This window comes from Pyrus communis, chromosome 8 (genome assembly GCF_041283825.1).
Source record: "Pyrus communis isolate YQ-2024b chromosome 8, ASM4128382v1, whole genome shotgun sequence".
NCBI lineage: Eukaryota > Viridiplantae > Streptophyta > Magnoliopsida > Rosales > Rosaceae > Pyrus > Pyrus communis.
Window position 1 is genome coordinate 6,624,617 of NC_142572.1, and position 19,184 is coordinate 6,643,800.

Sequence of the window (19,184 nt, forward strand, 5' to 3'; positions counted from 1 at the left end):
GAATAACTCCTTATAGTTTGCTCAAATGTAAGGTTTGAATATACGAACGTGATCTACTCGACGATACGAACCCACACAAATTTTTAGAAAGATTTTTGGACACCGGATGCCTTCTCACGCGCCAACCAAGGCACGGCCATAAGTGCCGGCCACATGCAAGCACGTGCACGGTACACTGACGGAAACCCTAACAACGTTAGGAATATTCCGTCAAAATAGGCAGAATATTCTATTAAATGTTAACGGCGCTACCTAACGCTATTAGAATATTTCATTAAAGTTAATGGAATATACCTTCTTCTTCTTCGGTCACCCGCTGGTCTCCACCGTCTGCCACTGTCTACACACATCGGTTTTTGGAAAATTTTCAAAGCTTTATATCTACTTCATTTCTTAACCAAAATCCATGAAATTTATATGGATTTGAAAGTCTCGAAGAGTTAAACACATTCATACCTATTAGAAGTCCAAAATCCAACGAAAAACAATTGGAAAATTCCTTGGAAAATCTAGCCAACTTTGCAACTCTTTGAACTCACCTATTTCGACATCCATTCCACTCCAAATCTACTCTAAAGTGCTAGGGAAGTTGCATAGAGATCATCCTGAGCTTTAAAACCTTGTAAATCGTCCGTGATCATGCCGGAGCAAACTAACTCCTCGTCGGAGCTTCTGGTTTCCAAGCTAAAACTCACCAAAATGAAAAACTAAGGGTATGTTGGTGATCGTGTGGTCGAGAGGATAATGGTGGTGGTTTCCAAAAGTTCAATCCGTTTGAGTTTGATGATGGTTGTGTATGTGGGGTGTCTCGGGTGTATGGAGGGAGAAGTGTCGAGAAGGAAAAGTGAATGAGTGTGTGTGTGTGTGTGTGTGTTTTGATTGGCTAAGAGAGAGAGAGAGCTAATTTTAATTGGCCCAAAAGAAGAAAAGCAATTTATCTGATTAGGCTAAAAGAAATAGGAGCATATATAATTGGTCCACAATTTGCCCATTTGCGCACCTAAATAATCGTAACTTTTTCGTTATGGCTCCAATTCGGTTCTAACTCACTTTAACGCACTCGAGACGTCGAGTATGATTTAATTAGGACAGAGGAAATAATAATTTAAAACTGCATATACACATCCACGTCACTTTACACGCTCGAGGAGAGAATTATATAATAAATTGGGACGGGTCGTCACACACAAACATCATTCTTTTCCCAAGTCCACATTACTATGTGGGCATTCGTTCATCCACCAATGTTTACAACACATTTAAAGTTTTTAACATTGTATATTTAGTTGAAAATAAAGGATTTAGGGTAAATTTAGAATTATTTACAATCTCACAATTCTCAAATAACAATTTTAATACTTTATTCTTCTTCATAATAAGGTATTTATAAAATTACATAGGAGTAATAAGAGGAAATAAATCTAAACAATCCCTTGTCAACAAGACAAGGAAACCTAGACCAAATCAAATCATATCAAAACCCTAATTAAATCATACAAAATCACTAATTAAATCAAATCCTAAAGTACTTCCCTTTTTATTTTCCAACACCCCTTTAAACTCATGATGTGAAATCATGAGTTTGCCAAGAAGGAAATCTTCATTGATACGTTGAACTAACACCAATCTTTTCAAAAGCTCAGTGAATCACAATCATTCAGAACTAACGCTTCTTTTTTAATGTTCAACTGGAACTAGCGCCAATTTTTCGAAATCTCAACTAGAACAAACGTCTCTTTTCGAAAGCCCGTCAAACAAATCATAATCCTCGGAGCTAAGGCCTCGTTTTGAAAGCTCAACTGGAACTAATGCTAATCTTTTCGAAAGACCAATTGGAACTAACATCTCTTTTTCGAAAGCCCGATAAATAAATCTCTTGATATGATGGAACTAATGAACGCCTCTTTTCGAAAGTCCAGTTGGAACAAACGCTAATCTTTTCGAAAGCACAACCAAATTTTTTGTTTCATCCTTCTTGTTTTTTTTTCTTCCTCAAACTCATAATCAAACTAGATTAAAAATAAATAAATAAATAAATAAAACGAAACCCAAAAGTCTTCATGATAGGAAACGTATCTTGCCTTGACAAAACTTTTTTTTTTTCTTCTAATCTCTTTCCTCCAAGGCATTGAAACCACACTTTTCTTCTCTTTATTCTTCTTCATGGCAGCGGAAATTTTTCTTCTTATAACAATCGTAGACAATCTTCCCCCTCATATTCATGGTATGTGAATGCATGAAGAAAATTAGCTTCGTGCACCCACAGGTAAGCACTCACAACAAAGTTCAACCAAGAATCAAACTCTGCTATGATAACAAGTTGAAAATAAAGGGTTTAGGGTAAATTTAGAATTCTCTACAATCTCATAGTTCTCAAATAACAACCTCAACACTTTATTCTTCTCCATAAGAAGGTAATTATAAGATTACATAGGAGCAATACAAGGAAATAAATCTAAACAATCCTTTGTCAACATGACAAGGAAATCTAGACCAAATCAAATCATATCCAAACCCTAGTTAACTCATATAAACAGGCCCTTTATGCAAAGGGATCCCCAATTTTTTTTTTTAAATAGGGATTAGGTGTGGGGTCCACTCCACGTTGAATTTCAACGATCCAAACATCTATTTTGTAAGTCTCGTTTCATAGATCATCTTTACAAAAATTCAATTCAATTTGAAACCATTTGCCTATTTAATTATCATTGTTTCTCATATAACAAAGTATTTGTTAATTTCTTTGAACTCAATTAGAAGTCTTAAACATTTCCAATTTGGCTAATATTTTCCAAGGATGATCTATGAGGTGCAACTTGAAAAATAGACAGTTCAGATTATTAAAGTTTGATATGGTGTGGACTCCACAACTAATTCCCTTTTTTTTTTTTATAAATTTCAAAAAACAAAAAAACAAATAAAAAAAATAAAAAAAAAATAAAAAAAAAACCAAAGAAGAAGAAGAAGAAGAAGAAGAACAAGAAAGGGGGATCCCTTCCCTTAAAGGTTTCCCTCATATAAAATCACTAATTAAATCAAATTCTAAAATACTTTCCTTTGTTAGTCCTATTAGATTACGAATATGATCGTGTAAATCCTAAAGTATGAGATATCTCTAGGGTTAGTTATTATCCTATTAGAGTTGTAACATATTAGGGTAAGGAATTTATCTTCCATACTACTATAAATAAAGACACAATGAGGTGATATAACACATGTCACAAATACGCATCTCTCTCTGTGCTGCGGGCCTCATCTCTCCTTGTTCTTATTATAGTTCAGTAAATTAGGCCTACAGTATCCTTTTATTTTCCAACATATTTTTTTGTGAAAAAATAATATGTTAAAAAGTACGTACGTGAATATTGGTTTTTAAGAAAGACGTACGGGATGAATTTTGAAATATTGTCATGTTTAATGCATGAATATTGGTCTAAAGCTCTAATCTAAATCTACACAATATCGAGCGAGGAATATTGCACTAGTAAGAAAGAATATGCATGAATATATAATATCAAAGGAACAGAACATGGTTGATGGAGGTGATCATGGTGTAACGGATGCTGATGAAGATTGGTGAATTTGATTATAAGTTAGCTACATATAAATAATCAAACAAGAGAGAAGAAATTCGACCAAACATGTCCCTCCTCAAGCTTGGCAAGAATATGAGCTGCTCTGTTGCACTCTTTATATAGTTGTTAGTAAATGCATGATATGACATAAATGAGAGTGAAACACTTTTTTTTTTTATATAAATTTACTCCTTGTAAGTAAAGATGCCCTCGCTAATTTTACTCTCAAAAAATGTTCGAAACACAGAACTTACAATGATACAACGCCCCTTGTAAGTAAAAATGCCTTCACTAATTTAACTTTCAAAAGATGTTTGGTACAAAGAACTTACAATAATACAACACCGCACTGCCCTTATAAAATTCATTTTAGGCTCTATTTTGGAGATATTTTAGATATAAATTTTTTCTTCATATTGGAGTTGAGTAATGCTACACTTACCACATTTTCACAAGACATTTGTATTCTCTCTCTAATAGAGGCAGAGCTCACGAATACATGTAGATCTTATATCTATTAAAGAGGTGGTACAAATATAGTATGAAAAATGTGGTAAAAATATATTTTTATTGGAGTTTGATTAGTGTTTAAAACAGAATAAATTTAAATATGTGCTAGATTGGCAAAACCATTAATTGTCATTCTGTACTTTGTAGCATCCAATTGTAATTTTAAAACGAAATATTTCTTTTAAAAAAAAAAAACGAATATATATTTCTCCCTATATCTTTCACTACAAAATATTTAAAAGAAAAAAATATCTATAAAATTGTTAAGTTGACACAATATAGGTGATATTGATGGTGGACTATACTAGGCTTTTAAAGTTTATCATGGCATTAGAGCTTACTATTTCTTTGCCACGTCCTGGCCCTAATTTACTGAGGTTTGCCTCATTAAGTTAGGTTTTCAAAAAGTTACGCTAGCTCTAGCTTAAGGATGTTGAATGACTGGACTCTCGAAAAATTGTGTTGGCTCTAATTCTTTGATGATGACTAGGCTCTCCAAAAGTTGTGTTAGTGCCAATACACTAACTTGACAAGTTTTGGATGTAGAAATTGACTTTCTTTGTAACTCCTTGTGGGGTCACTCGTAAAGGAACGTATTGGAGAACATAATTCATGTTTAGTCTAGTGGTGGAATTTGGAAATGGACAAGGATTCTCTCCCCTTTTTTTCTCCTCCTTTTCGGGAGGGAACAAGGGAGGGAAGAGAATCTCATCTTTTGGAAATTCCAGCTTCTCGCAAGTATAGTCAGAAAGTACTGACAACTTAACAAGCTTGTTGGACTACTTTATTATGAAGTTAAGCCCACTTCTTCTTCTTAGTGTAGATAATATCGTTTACTTCAAAAAAAAAAAAAAGCTTGTTGGACAGCTCTGTCTGATTCTATCTCGTTGTTCTTCAAATGACAAAGCTGACCCTGGTCCTTCTAAGCGTACATACCTTCTTTATCTTCACTGGTCAAAGATGTCACCGTTCACCAACCATCTAGCATTCTCCACGTGTCCTTTGAACTGATGATGTCATTCATGCCAAAAAAATTTTGAAACAATAAAAATATATTGAAGGTAAAACCCACAGGTACAACCGTTCCCCACAAAAACAAACTGAAGAGCATGAAGAGCAAATAAAGGAATACAATGATCCTAAATATGACAATCAGTAATAAGAAGGCCATGGCGAGCGAAGGTATCTGCCACAAAGTTAGCCTCTCTATAAATATGCTTCCAGTCAATGCAATCAAAATCGGTTGTCGTCTACTTGATATCTTCAATAATAGGAACCAGATTCCATGGTGTCGCACCCCAGTCCAACACTGATTGAATGACCAACTTAGAGTCACCTTCAACCATAATCTTTTTATAGCCCTTCCTCTGAGCAAAAAGAAGGCCCTCTCTGAGAGCTCTAGCCTCCACTTAAGAAATAGTGGCACCATCCAGATTTAAAGCTCCACCTCCAATAATCTACCCATTATGATTCCTCAAGACAAATCATGCCGCCGCATTGTCCCTAACCACATAACCATCAAAATTTAACTTAACAAAACTCTTATCCAGCGGATGCCATTTAACAATTGTGGAAGTGTCATTATTATTTCTTCTCAAACCTTTACCATTGGCTTTAAGATATCGTTCACCCATAGACATAGCCAATAACTTAGATCTTACCGGGATGGGCAAAATATTTCTGAACACCATATTATTATAGTCATTCCAAATTTGCCAACAAAAGAGCAAACGCAAGCTCAAATCACTAGGAACTTCTTTATCAACATGCTTTAAAGAATTTAGCCAGTCTATTGCTGAGTTGAAGTTAGCATTAGTGAAATTGCCCCGCTTAATTGAACAAAGGTCCCAAATCAATTTAGTGACACCACAATTAAAAAATAAATGCATTTGGTCCTCGTCTACGGAATTACAAAAAAGACACATCTTATCACTATTAATTACAATATAACTTAATCTTTTTGTAATTTGAAGTCTATCACGAATGAACAACCACGCAAGCATCTTAACTTTAGGAGGAATATTAAGTTTCCACATCTTATTAATTAACTTATGCTTTGTAGATTGAGTCAACATCCCTTTCTGGATCCAAGTACCTGATTTAACAGAGAACTTACCATTTGTATTTGGACCCCAAACTAGCACATATTTGGAATCCTGCAAGGGAATTGTAATATTGCAATTTTTTCTCACAATTTCATTACTAACCATTTGCGAAAGCTTTTTCCTATCCCAACAATAATTTTCAATAAATTCATTAACTTTCAAGTCCCAATTAATGTTTTGGTTGTCAATATTGGGTAAGGGATGGAACAACGGGTAAGGAAAAACCCAATTGTGGGACCAGAACAAAATGTCCTTACCATTACCCACTCTCCATCTCATACCTTTAAGTCCTCACTTTTCAAGATACCTTTCCAAGCAAAAGAATGATTTTGTCTAATTTTATTATCTAGAAATTTTTCCTTTCTAAGGTACTTACTTTTTACTAACTTCACCCACTAGTTATCCTCCTCAGTCATAACCTTTCAACCCAACTTAGTAAGGCAAGCATTATTAAAATGATCAAGTCTTCTAACTCGCAAACCTCCCATTTTCTTAGGAGCATAGACCGAATCCCAAGCCACTGGAAAAATTTTCTTATCCCTACCCCAGAAAAAATCCCTACACTTTTTATTCAGCTTATTGACAATCTTGTCAGGACACTTAAAGTAAGACATAACATGATTAGGCATACCCGTTAGATTATAGTTAATTAAAGTAAGCCTCCCCGCTCTTGAAAGAGTGCTTGCTTTCCAACCAGCTAATTTTTGCTTAACCCTCTTAAGTAACTCATTACCATTAACTTAGTCTTTCCAGAAAACAATATTATGAATTTCTAGATAGTTACCAATAGTAGTTTTATGTTGAATATGTAAAATATTAACAATATCAATTCTAGTTGGAGAAGTCGTATTCTTAGAAAAATACAAGGACGACTTAAGTTTATTTGTTGGCCCGTGCTTTAGAAAACATATTAAGGATTTAAAGAATATTCCTCGCACCCTTTAGCGTGACCTTAGCAAACAGGAGACAGTCATCATCAAACACTAGATTTGAGATTTTAAATCCTCTAGGTGAGGACAAAATACCAATATGAGACTTTGGATTATTTGTTAGGTTATTGAGGTGTCTAATTAACGGTTCCATACAAATGATGAAAACATAAGGGGACAAAGGGTCCCCTTGTCTAATTCCCCGCTTCGGATAAAAATAACCATGAGGTTGCCCATTTATAAGCACAGAGAAGGAAGGAGAAGTAATACATTCTATAACTAATTCAACCCAACGATTATCAAAACCAAATCTAAGAAGAACATACCGAATGTAATCCAAGTTTAAGTAATCCTATGCCTTTTCCAGATCCATCTTGACACCCATAGCTCCAGTTCTTCCTTTTATCTTTTTGAAACCAGCAAACATTTTGTGAGCAATAAGAATATTATCCTGAATGGCTCTACTAGGAGCAAAAGCACCTTGATTTTGAGAGATGCAAAGATCCAAAAGACGTTTTAGTCTCTTAATGATGATCTTTGTGATAATTTTATAACTAACATTACACAAACTAATAGGCCTATGGTTACTAATAGTTTCCGGATTATCTGTTTTAAGAACGAAAGCGATGTTAGTATGATTTATAAGTCATAAGCTAGAACCATTTTGGAAAAAATCTTTGACCAAACAAGAAACAGAGTCCCTAATTTGGTCCCAACAACCATGAAAAGGCCGCACTTAAACCATTAGGACCCGGAGCTTTAAGAGCTCCAATACTACACACAGTATCCCAAATTTCCTCATCTATAACAAGAAACAACAAACTTTCATTATGATGATTAGAAACACAAGGTTGAATGATATCCGCTAAATTACTTAGGTCAGCCCTCGAGGGAGGACTGCCACAGGAAAAAGACTTTTTAAAATCGTGCACAAAAACCTATTCAAGGCCCTGACCAACAGACCACCAAAAACCATTCTCATCTTTGACTTTTGTAATTTCATTCCTTTTTTACGAAAAGTAGCCATAGTTTAGAAGAATTTAGTATTCTTATTCACAAGTTGCAGCCAATTAGTTTTAGCTCTCTGGGCCCTCAAATTTCTTCACAAAGTAACACATGATTCAATTCATCTCGAAGAGATTTTTCCATCATCAAATCAACAAAGTTGTTACTCATAATTTGCTTTTGAAGCTCATCAATTTCATTTAACAATTCTTTCTTTTTCTCCTTTAAATTGCCAAAAGTGTCCTTGTTCCATTTACATACTAGAAATTTAAACTTACCAGTACACACTCTGAATTTATCTTTAGGATTAATAGTAGGGTCACAATGCCAAAAATTTTGCACAAACGTTTTAAACTAAGGATGATTAAGCCACATAACCTCAAATTTAAACGAGAAGTAGTTATTCTTCTCCTCACTAGAATGAGATAATAAAATAGGACTATGATCAGAACCAAAAATAGGATAGTTATGCAAATGATAATTAGGGAACATATTTAACCATAAAGGGTTAGCCACCACCCTATCTAATCTCTCAAAAACAACCGTATGATCTATACGGCAATTAGTTCAAGTAAAAGGAACGCCAGACGCATTTAAAGACAAAAGGTTGCCACGATTAAGAAAATTGACAAAATTGTTCATGTCCGTGGTATGGGTTTGATTACCTCCAACCTTCTCTGAAAGCTCAACAATATTGTTAAAATCTCCAACTAAGCACCGAGGACTATGAATTGGATCTAACTTGAGGACCTCATCCCACAAGTCACACTGCAAATGTTTTTGGGGAAAGGCATAAATAAAAGTAACTAATTGCTTTAAATTAGTAACTAAGTCCTTTATAGAACAATGGATATATCTCGGAGAGGAAGAAATTATACTAACAAAAACCTTAGTACTATTCCAACATAAGCAGAGGCCCCCAAAACGGCCAATTAGATCACAACAAAAAATATTGTCGAAATACTTGGAATAAAAGTTATTGGGGACCTTATGAACAGCCACCTTAATCTCCATCAAGCAAAAAGGTCCAATTTAGCTAAACTACATATAAAATTAAAATTACTAGGAAATTTCTTCCGCCTAATACCCCTACAATTCCATGCAAGACACTTCATCAATCTAATTCTTCAAGATAACTAAATTCTTCCTTAATTGCAATTTCCTCTCGGATTCTCTTTCTCGGACTCAACATCCTAACAGTGGCATGAGGGTCACCACCACTAGGCCCAGCTCTAACAACATCCTCCTCACAGACTCTTTTCTTTGGACTCATCATTCCTATTTTGGGCCTTGCACTCACAGAGCCAACCTCTACTTTAAGAAAAGCAGAAACCGTATTTCTAGTGTTCTCCCTAGTTTTAGCCTCCTCACTTTTCACATTTGACGTATCTACAACTAGGTATAAAGCAAGATCATTCATAACATCAAAGAAATCAAAATTAACACTTTTATAATCACAAACAAGATTATTGTCACATGGCATGACAAAGAACTCATCATCACCAAACATAGAGTCAATAAAATTAATACTAGAGATAACTATCCATCTATCATCATTTTGTCTAAAAGTAAAAAGATTAGGGATAGAATTTATAATCCCAGATGAGCTACAATTCATAGAGCTTACCCCCTGGTCATGTACCAGAATCCCCACCATTACCTTAAGCATCCAATGATAATTGAATCTTATTTTCACAATGTCAGGTTCCTGCATCAAACCTTCATCTTCACTCCCAAAGATCTTCACTACTTCAGCGCCCTGCATCTTTACTTGTTCCCCAGATAGCCCGCATATCACATGAACTCTCACATAGGCTTCTATCTCATGTTCCCCAAAATTATTAAACATTAGATAAGCTACAAACCGCATATATTTGCAAGGGGTTGAGAAATTAATCTCTAGAAACTTGTAACCACGGTTTTTTGAGGCACTATTTAATTGAATCGCAGCTAACTCGAATTCTTCTTTGGCACCCAAATCGTTGCATGCCCAAAATCCCAGTTTTAAACTGGAAGTAAGAAACACATGGGAGCTCTTCAACCTCCAGTAATTGGTTACAACCCTAATGATTTTCCTCTGGGCTCCACTCCCCAAAACCCACCATTGATAATTAGCTAGATGAAAAATCCTAACTACAACTCAATTAGACACAAAGCTGCAATTTGGATTGTAAATTGCATAAATACCTTCAGCCCACCAACACTTATCATTGAACAAAGCATTTACACTAAAGCAATTAGCTAAATTGTGAAACTAAACTAAATACCAACAATTATCTGTTCTCCAATTAACTTTCAACCCATTAATTAGCCTATCTACTTTAACTAAAATGCAAATTAGAGTAGGAAACAGGGGCCATAGCCGAATTCGTACCAGGATACTTGACCCTATGCACCGTTGGTGCCTCCACAAGTCCTCAGAGAACCCTAGCATCCTTTCCCCTAAACCTATTATAATCATTGTTTTCTTACCCCTATTGCATATTTGTCATTCATCCCAAAATGTAAGAGTAAATTCAATACACCATATGATATAATTATTGATATGTATATGATGTACAAAATCTACCTGTATTATGTCATGTGAAAAGTGTATTGCATGACGGTTCACTAATTATGGTTTAACTTTATATACTAGTGCTCGTTTCTGTTAGAGCAGTTATGTTTTCATTCAAATATATTTATGTTTTTTTTTTATTACCAATATTAAAAGTCAATTAATTTTGGCCTAAGGAGTTATCTCTCCTAAATATGAAACATGCAATCGAGCTGTTTTGTTTTCTTTTTCGATTTGAATTTACTTATGTTTTGATTTTGTCCCATTGTGGATTTTATGATTTGTCCGTTTTGATTTGCTACGGTTTTGCAACCCCAATTACCCTCTCAACGTCTCTTTATTTATAATATATATATATATATATATATATGTATGTATGTATGTATGTATAAATATTAGTCCAAAAACGTCTCTTTACATATATAATATATATAAATATATAAGTGATGCGCATAGTAGAGCTGAAAAAGAAGGAAAAAAAAGTTTTACATATATTGATTTAAAAAGCAACATTTCGAAAAGGTGTGAGTTCGAAGGTTCTTCCGGTGTGCAAGGAAGAATCTTATCAGAAGAAGAAGAAGATTCTAGGCTGTTTTATCCTAGGGACGACGTAGTGTTTGTAAACTGCTTGCACACTTTGGGCAGAGCCGTGAAACGTTTTAAAGAGAGCGACTTAGTCCGTGACTCATCCCAAGAATCATTCACCACTCAAGGCTTCTACATTTTTCGGGTAACTTCTTTCCTTTCTATTTCAGTTTACAACAATTTTAAGACGGTATCAATCTACCATGAAATTGTATTGACTGTATGTTATGTGTTAAATAGAATTCCTAACTCAAAAAAGAATATTTCTCCTTCTGAAAATAAGAAACCAAATGTGTTGTATTTCAGAACTTGGGGTTGTTTAGCTTATGTTTGTAAACCTGATCCAAAAAGATCAAAATTGGCTAGTAGAGCATATGAATGTGTTTTTATTGGCTATGCATGTAATAGCAAAGCATATAGATTTTATGATTTGAAGAAACATGTCATAATTGAGTCACTTGATGCTGATTTTTATGAGAATAAATTTCCTTTTAATCTTCGAAATAGTGGGGGTTCTAATTCTTCTAAAATTTATGAACCTACTGTCAGATACCCCTTTATGGGAGAAACTGATTCCAACAATTTTGATCCATTGTGATAGCATAGAGGCAATAGCTAAAGTGCAAAACCGTTATTATAATGGGAAAATGCAACAAATACGTCATAAGCATAGCACTGTAAGAGATTATCTCTCTAATGGAGCTATAAGAGTGGATCATATACGATCAGAGGAAAACTTGGCTGATCCTCTGACGAAAGGACTAGCGCGAGAAAAGGCTTGGAAAACCTCGAAAGGGATGGGACTAAAGCCCATATAAAATTGAGTCATTTGTAATAGAAACCCAACGTATAGACTGGAGATCCCAAGAAATAGGTTCAAAGGGTAATAACAAGTCACAAGTGATATGAGTGAAGTCTTGTTAATTTTAATTTGAAATATTATTCCATGTTCATCCCTAAGAAGCATGACATCCTGAAGCGTTTTTAGGTTGAGATTTTTTTTTTCTCTTAGTAAGGTCTATACTCTATGTTGAGTGGGATATCTAGCTACATGAATATCCTTGATAGTCTTACCTATGTGAATGTGGAAGTGAGGCCACTTCCTATGAAATCTTGGGTGAGTTTCTAGAGCGTTCACTATACTGGGATACAAGAACATGACCGTAATGTGCTGGCTTTTTAAACTTCACCTTAATAAAGTTATGTGTGTGCTGTTGTCAGAGATAGAGTTCAAAACTATAAGTTACTCTAGTATAATTTGGATCGCTAACACTATGTACAGGTTCAAGTTGAGAAACACATTTACTTATGCATAGCTTTATGATATGTTGCTTGATATATATTTTAAATAAAAACAAGTGGGGGATTGTTAGAGCAGTTATGTTTTCATTTAAATATATTTATGTTTTGTTTTATTATCAATATTAAAAGTCAATTAATTTTGGCCTAAGGAGTTATCTCCCCTAAATATGAAACATGCAATCGAACCGTTTCGTTTTCTTTTTCAGTTTGAATTTACTTATGTTTTGATTTTGTCCCGTTGTGGCTTTTATGATTTGTCCGTTTTGATTTGCTACGGTTTTGCAACCCCAATTACCCCCTCAACGTCTCTTTATTTATAATATATATATATATATATATATATATGTATGTATGTATAAATATTAGTCCAAAAACGTCTCTTTACATATATAATATATATAAATATATAAGTGATGCGCATAGTAGAGGTGAAAAAGAAGGAAAAAAAGTTTTACATAAATTGATTTAAAAAGCAACATTTCGAAAAGGTGTGAGTTCGAAGGTTCTTCCGGTGTACAAAGAAGAATCTTATCAGAAGAAGAAGATTTTGGGTTGTTTTATCCTGGGGACGACGTGGTGTTTGTGAACTGCTTGCACACTTTGGGCAGAGCCGCGAAACGTCTTAAAGAGAGCGGCTTAGTCCTCGACTCATCCCAAGAATCATTCACCACTCAAGGCTTCTACATTTTTCGGGTAACTTCGTTCCTTTCTATTTTAGTTTACAACTTTAATAACCAAAAAATAGTATATGATCATTTTAGCCATTGAATTTAAAAACATTTCAAGTAGGATACCAAATACAGAGGTAGTGAGCCATTAATTAAATTACGTGTTGCTAAAAGTCACTTACTTCTATGTTCCTTAAATTAGCAAAACCATTATGTACTTTACTTGTATTATAAGTAACCGACTATTTGAAAAAAAAATCTCTTTCTAATGAACCTAAAAAACCCTTATGAGTATTGATCATCTTATCATTGGATTCAATACAATCGAAGTGAGCCATTAGATTACGTGTTACTCATTGGTTGCTCACTTTGACGTCCATCAAGTGAGCCAAACTACAAAATCGTGTTCTAATAAAACACTAGTTATATATGGGGGAGGTACATTACACAACATTAACCAACTTACATTGTGTATGTGTAGTACACAATAAGTAAGTTTTCAGTGTACTTAAAATGCGATTATGTGACGTTACTATTTTGTTCAAATTATAATATATAAACTCAAATTTTATTAATATACTATAGAAGTGCAACATATCAATCTTATCGTTTCCTCTCATCATGTTCATGATAAACTACCTGCTTGCACCGATAAAAATTTCTTGAAGCACACAATTATTTCTTCTCTTTTTAGCTCATTTTTTTCTTTTGTTTGTTTTTTCGGCAAAAGCAAAAGAAAAGAAAGATACAAAGTAATGAAAAAGATGTTAGTGGGGACGTAGAGACGTTAACAGTTTACTGTAGCGCTCTGAGGAAAGAATTTATATTTTACGGTGGGGGCGTATGGGTTCCTGCAAAATTTTGCTTAAAAATCATCTGCGGAATTTTATGACAAATGATTCCCACAAATTTGGGTCTCCCCAAATGATCTTTGGGAACGTTGAACTACCAGGGTCCTCCCCAACCCAACCCAGAAAACCCTATTCACCATCTTCCTCCATTAATTCCCACATTAATTTGTTCGGTCTGATTGAATGACTCAGAGCTCTGAAGTTTCAAGCTACTTTACGTTTGGTGAGAGAGAAAGATAGTTTATTTTCATGGCTTCCACTTTTGCTGGAGTAGGCATGTTACAAGAGGTAATTAAAGTCATTTTTTTCCCTTGCAAGTACATATATTACTATAATATTACTGCACAGATTATCACTTCCCTCCCTAAGTTTTTATTGATCGTTATCCATTTCGTCTAATCATTTAAAGTGCAAGTTTTTCATGTTTTCATGCTTCTTCTTTGGTTTTCAATGTTTTTTTTTTCCTGGTTTAAGGCTTCTGTTTCACCATGCAAATCCTTTCCCTTCTAAGAAGGTTCCCAAAAATTCAACTTTCTGATGCTGTAGTTAGAACCATGTCAAGTTATAATTTGTTTGGATATTACTTATTACCTTGTGTTTTCAATTTCTGAATTTTCGGGCCATTTTCTAGCACTTTTGTCTGTTCGGTGTCTCATCGGTTCTTTTTTTGATTAAAAGTTTGTAACGGATTCTATCTGCACATATTTACGGGACATATTTATTGGTCTTATTCATGAAGCTGTGAGTTTGCAGCAGTGATTATGAAATCTATTCGTTTACTTGTTTGTTTGTTGAATTTGTTGCTAGAGTATGAGCTATCCATCAACTCAGTTTGCCACCTCAAGACAAATGGGGATATACGAGCCGTTCCGCCAGGTTGATGTGTGGAAAGAAACCTTGAGAGGTGATCACGGCTCTAACACAGCTGCTTCCTCAATTATAGAAGTGGATTCTGGGATCGAAACCAAGGTGAAGAACATAAATGAATCTCTTGGTCCCTTTTTCTTCAATGTTAGTTCAATTTATTTCTTCTGATTGAGCTTCAATTAATTTCCTGATTTTCTTCCTCTAGTTTGGATTTGTTTCTCATGAATCCATGATGCCTTCTGGCAATGATCATGAACCGAACAGATCGGCTGATAAGGTGATATAGCTATGCTCTCCCCCACTTTCCTTGTTTCTTAACTAGCAATCTGTGTCATTTTTGTTATTCATTCATATATCTTATCAATAAAAAAGACCATACTGTCATCAATGCAATTTTGGTTTTTTTTGTTCTCATTTTCGTGTAAATTGATTCTGAAGTGCACATATTCACAGGTACGGAGACGGTTAGAACAAAATCGTGAAGCTGCACGTAAGAGTCGTATGCGAAAAAAAGTGAATATCAATCACATACAAGTCCTTATTTATTGGTGCATTTCTTGCTACATCCTATGAAGTTATTTGAATGATTTCATCTTGTACTACCACAGGCTTATGTTCAACAACTCGAAACAAGCCGCTTAAAACTAGCACAGCTGGAGCAGGAACTTGACAAAGCTAGAAAACAGGTGAGTTGAAAATCACCATTCTTCATCTTTGTTCATGTTACCAGATACATTTGTTTCCATATTAGGCAGAATCAAATTGGTATTCATCGGATGAACCCGTGACTGCCTGATTTGCAGGGTGCCTATGCAGGCAATGCATTAGGTACTAGTCATATGGGATACAATGGAGCTTTGAATTCAGGTTTGTGATTCTAGACTCCTTAAATTGTCGCAAAAATATTTCCCACAATGACCTAACGACGTATTTGTTTTCGAGAAATTTTTAAGTGTTTAAGTGTTTTTCGTAGATTATTGTGTTTATAGTGCCATTTTGTTAATCCAGTTGTGGATCTTGCAGGGATCACTACATTTGAGATGGAATATGGACACTGGGTTGAAGAACAATACAGACAGAATGTTGAACTCAGAAATGCACTGCAAGATCATGTAACGGACATAGAACTGCTGAAACTCGTGAAGGGTGCCTTGAACCATTACGCCAATCTTTTCCGAATGAAGGCAGATGCAGCAACGGCTGATGTCTTTTACTTACTGTCTGGCATATGGCGAACATCAGTTGAACGCTATTTTCATTGGATTGGAGGATTTCGCCCCTCAGAGCTGCTAAACGTAACTTAACTTAGTTCACATCATTTCTGATGAGTTATAGTGCAATATTTTTTTCATTTAAGTGCATAACATGCTGCTTATTGTTTCGTTTATTCAGATTGTGTTGCCGCAGCTTCAGCCATTGACTGATCAACAACTTTTGGATTTCTGTAACCTGCGGCTATCGTCTCAGCAAGCGGAGGATGCTCTCTCGCAGGGTATGGACAAACTGCAGCAGACATTGGCACTCAGCATAGCAGCTGATCAAATGAGTGGAGAAAGTTTCGGATCTCAGATGGCTTCTGCACTTGAGAAGTTGGAAGCACTAGAGAACTTTGTCAGCCAGGTGATTCATCAGATTCCAATCATAATTTTTTACAATTAGACTCATAATTGCAGGGTATTTAATAAAATTGCATTGATCCAATACTAATTGTATTTCTTGATTATTCTCCAAAGGGTCTAAGAAATTGGGTAATATGTAAAAATATAATGGTTACTGACTGTTAATCGAAAATTGAACCGAGTAGCACTAAAACAAACAATAAGCCGTACATAAACAAATGTTTAGTGCCCTTGAGTGTCTGTTTAGTGTCCCTTCAGTTCTAATTTTGATAAAAAAATCTGTAACTCGAATTGGTGAATTGGTTCCATTTGTGTACATTTTCCCTAAAAAAAGGACTCATCAAAATTTAACTAAATTCTGTCATATAACTTCACGTTCTTATAACGAATTCAAACTTCAATGGGGTGAGAAATTGTTAATAAGCAATAATGCAAGAAATTCCTTGCGACAATTCACTCCCTTTGATGAGGTATATTGTATGTTTCTCTTGTCCATGGCAGGCAGATCACCTTCGGCAGCAAACACTGCAGCAAATGTCTCGAATCCTCACAACATACCAAGCAGCGCAAGCCTTGCTTGCAATGGGGGAGTACTTTCACCGGCTACGTGCCCTCAGTTCTCTTTGGACTGCTCGTCCCCGTGAACCAACATAGTCAGCTGCAATGTATTCTCCGTAGTTATATGTATTCTTTTTCCATTATATTATGAACTTATATCTCCCTGTTTCAGCAGGTGTAAATATGTAGAAGCTTGATGATGAGGGTTACCAATTCAAAACATATAGGTTTCAAGTTATGTCCAATGCATGTAGCATATACTAGTTTCTCAAGGGTAGGAATCATTTGCTCGCCAAAACGCTTATCTGTTGTTGGCTGCAGTATTAAGGTTTTTCGAGTTATTTGATTGTAGCCGGAATTGATGTATAATTTGGAATTATTTCTGTATATGCTTGATGATTCTGAACATTATATCCACAAGTGTAAGTCATGCAATATTACGAGGAAAACTTAGCTGAAACCTGCGGGCAACAATTTTCTCTTTTGCATGAGAAGAGAAGCAAACACAATTAGTGCGTACAACCTGAATGCGTAGTCATGATCAAAAGTGTATAATATTATCATGAAAAGTTGAACTCGACTGTACTAATTGAACTGAAAAACCAAGTACCGACCATACCAAATTAAACCGGACTATACCATACTAGTGGTTGTTGGAAATTTTGAGTAGAAATTTCTTTGTCTCACATTGGCAATTCCCAAAAGGTTTATTCACTTTATAAGGTTTTATCCCTTATAGAAAGTGATTGGAGTAATAGGTATTGGAGACTAAAATTGGGCTTACTATTGAGATTGGGCTTTGGGGTGTACTAATTAATTGGTAATTAATATATAATTAATTATCAAAAGATGGGCCTTGGGCTCGGGCTCTAATAATTACATTAATTAATTATTTTTCGAATTTAATTAATTAATGATTTTTTACCAACGTGTGAAAAAACGCGGAAAGAAAACACCCCTCTGAGAAGATGTCTCCCAACAGATGCACCCCCTTCCTCATACCTTTTGCGAACAGGCATAATCTTATGATATATACATCCATCTGCATGACATTTAGAATATAGAAAATATAATTCTTCTTCTATAATCCAAAACATCCTTACTGAGAGAACTACATAGAAATTCACCAGACGTCAAGTTTTTAGGTGCTGGAATTCTGACTTGATCGTTGAATCCTGGTGAAGCAAACGTCTGTAGAACTACAAGCACTGAGTAGGGACGAAATTTCTGTTTCAAGGACATTGTTGTACGCAAGCCTCGAACTTCAATATTTATGTTCAATATTATTTCATTGTTCATACTCTGTTAATTTCCTATTTGCATTTATTATTTATTAGCATATATAATTTTATCACAGATTATTAACATATATCCAATAGTGGTTTTATTGCTTCATCTAGTGGTGGAAAGACTACTATGATAAACTCATTCCTAGAGTCTTGTGACATGTATTCGTGCAACTATCGAAGGACTAATATGCAGTTACGATCTTGCAGTTTTCCGGTGGAGTGACATCCATGGACACTTTCTGGAGAAGTCTTCCATATCCTTTTGCAACAAATAATTGTTGCTCTTGCCTCTTGACAATCGGTATTGCAAATTCGAAAAGCTACGTTGACACGTCCCTATCCTAATATCTCCAAATACTAGGATGGGCACGTACTTGCTGATACCCAAAGGTGACGAAGCCATATTAACCTGTATGCAAGGGATATTGGTAAATGAAGGTAAATAAAATATGTGTATATAAAGAAATAAACAAATGTGGAAACGTGTTCAGAGCATACAACTAATCAAGAATACTGTGAAAGAATTAATATAAAATGGTACGAACAAAAAAATGGGTCCTACACTGAGAAGACTCGAAGATACCTATGCGGAAATGTCCTAACGCCAAGATCGTACGCCAACAAAAAAGTGAGTGAATCAAAGTTTATAATAATAATAATAACAATAAGAAAACCGTTTTTTTTTTTTTTTTTTTTTTTTTTCTGAACATACTATCCCCCTATTTTGAAAATACATATAATATTATATAATAGGTTTTTTCTAA

The 19,184-nt window shown here is 34.9% G+C and overlaps 1 protein-coding gene across 1 annotated transcript; it reads left to right on the forward strand.

The window, feature by feature from the left end:
• The first annotated feature begins 14,087 nt into the window (after positions 1–14,087).
• On the forward strand, positions 14,088–17,542 carry LOC137718489 (transcription factor TGA7). Its single transcript, XM_068458052.2, has 9 exons — positions 14,088–14,375; positions 14,895–15,056; positions 15,160–15,231; positions 15,408–15,467; positions 15,563–15,640; positions 15,758–15,821; positions 15,978–16,249; positions 16,347–16,574; positions 17,075–17,542. The coding sequence occupies exons 1-9, from the start codon at positions 14,337–14,339 to the stop codon at positions 17,225–17,227; spliced, it is 1,128 nt and encodes a 375-aa protein (XP_068314153.2). The 5' UTR covers positions 14,088–14,336; the 3' UTR covers positions 17,228–17,542.
• The last annotated feature ends 1,642 nt before the right edge of the window (positions 17,543–19,184 follow it).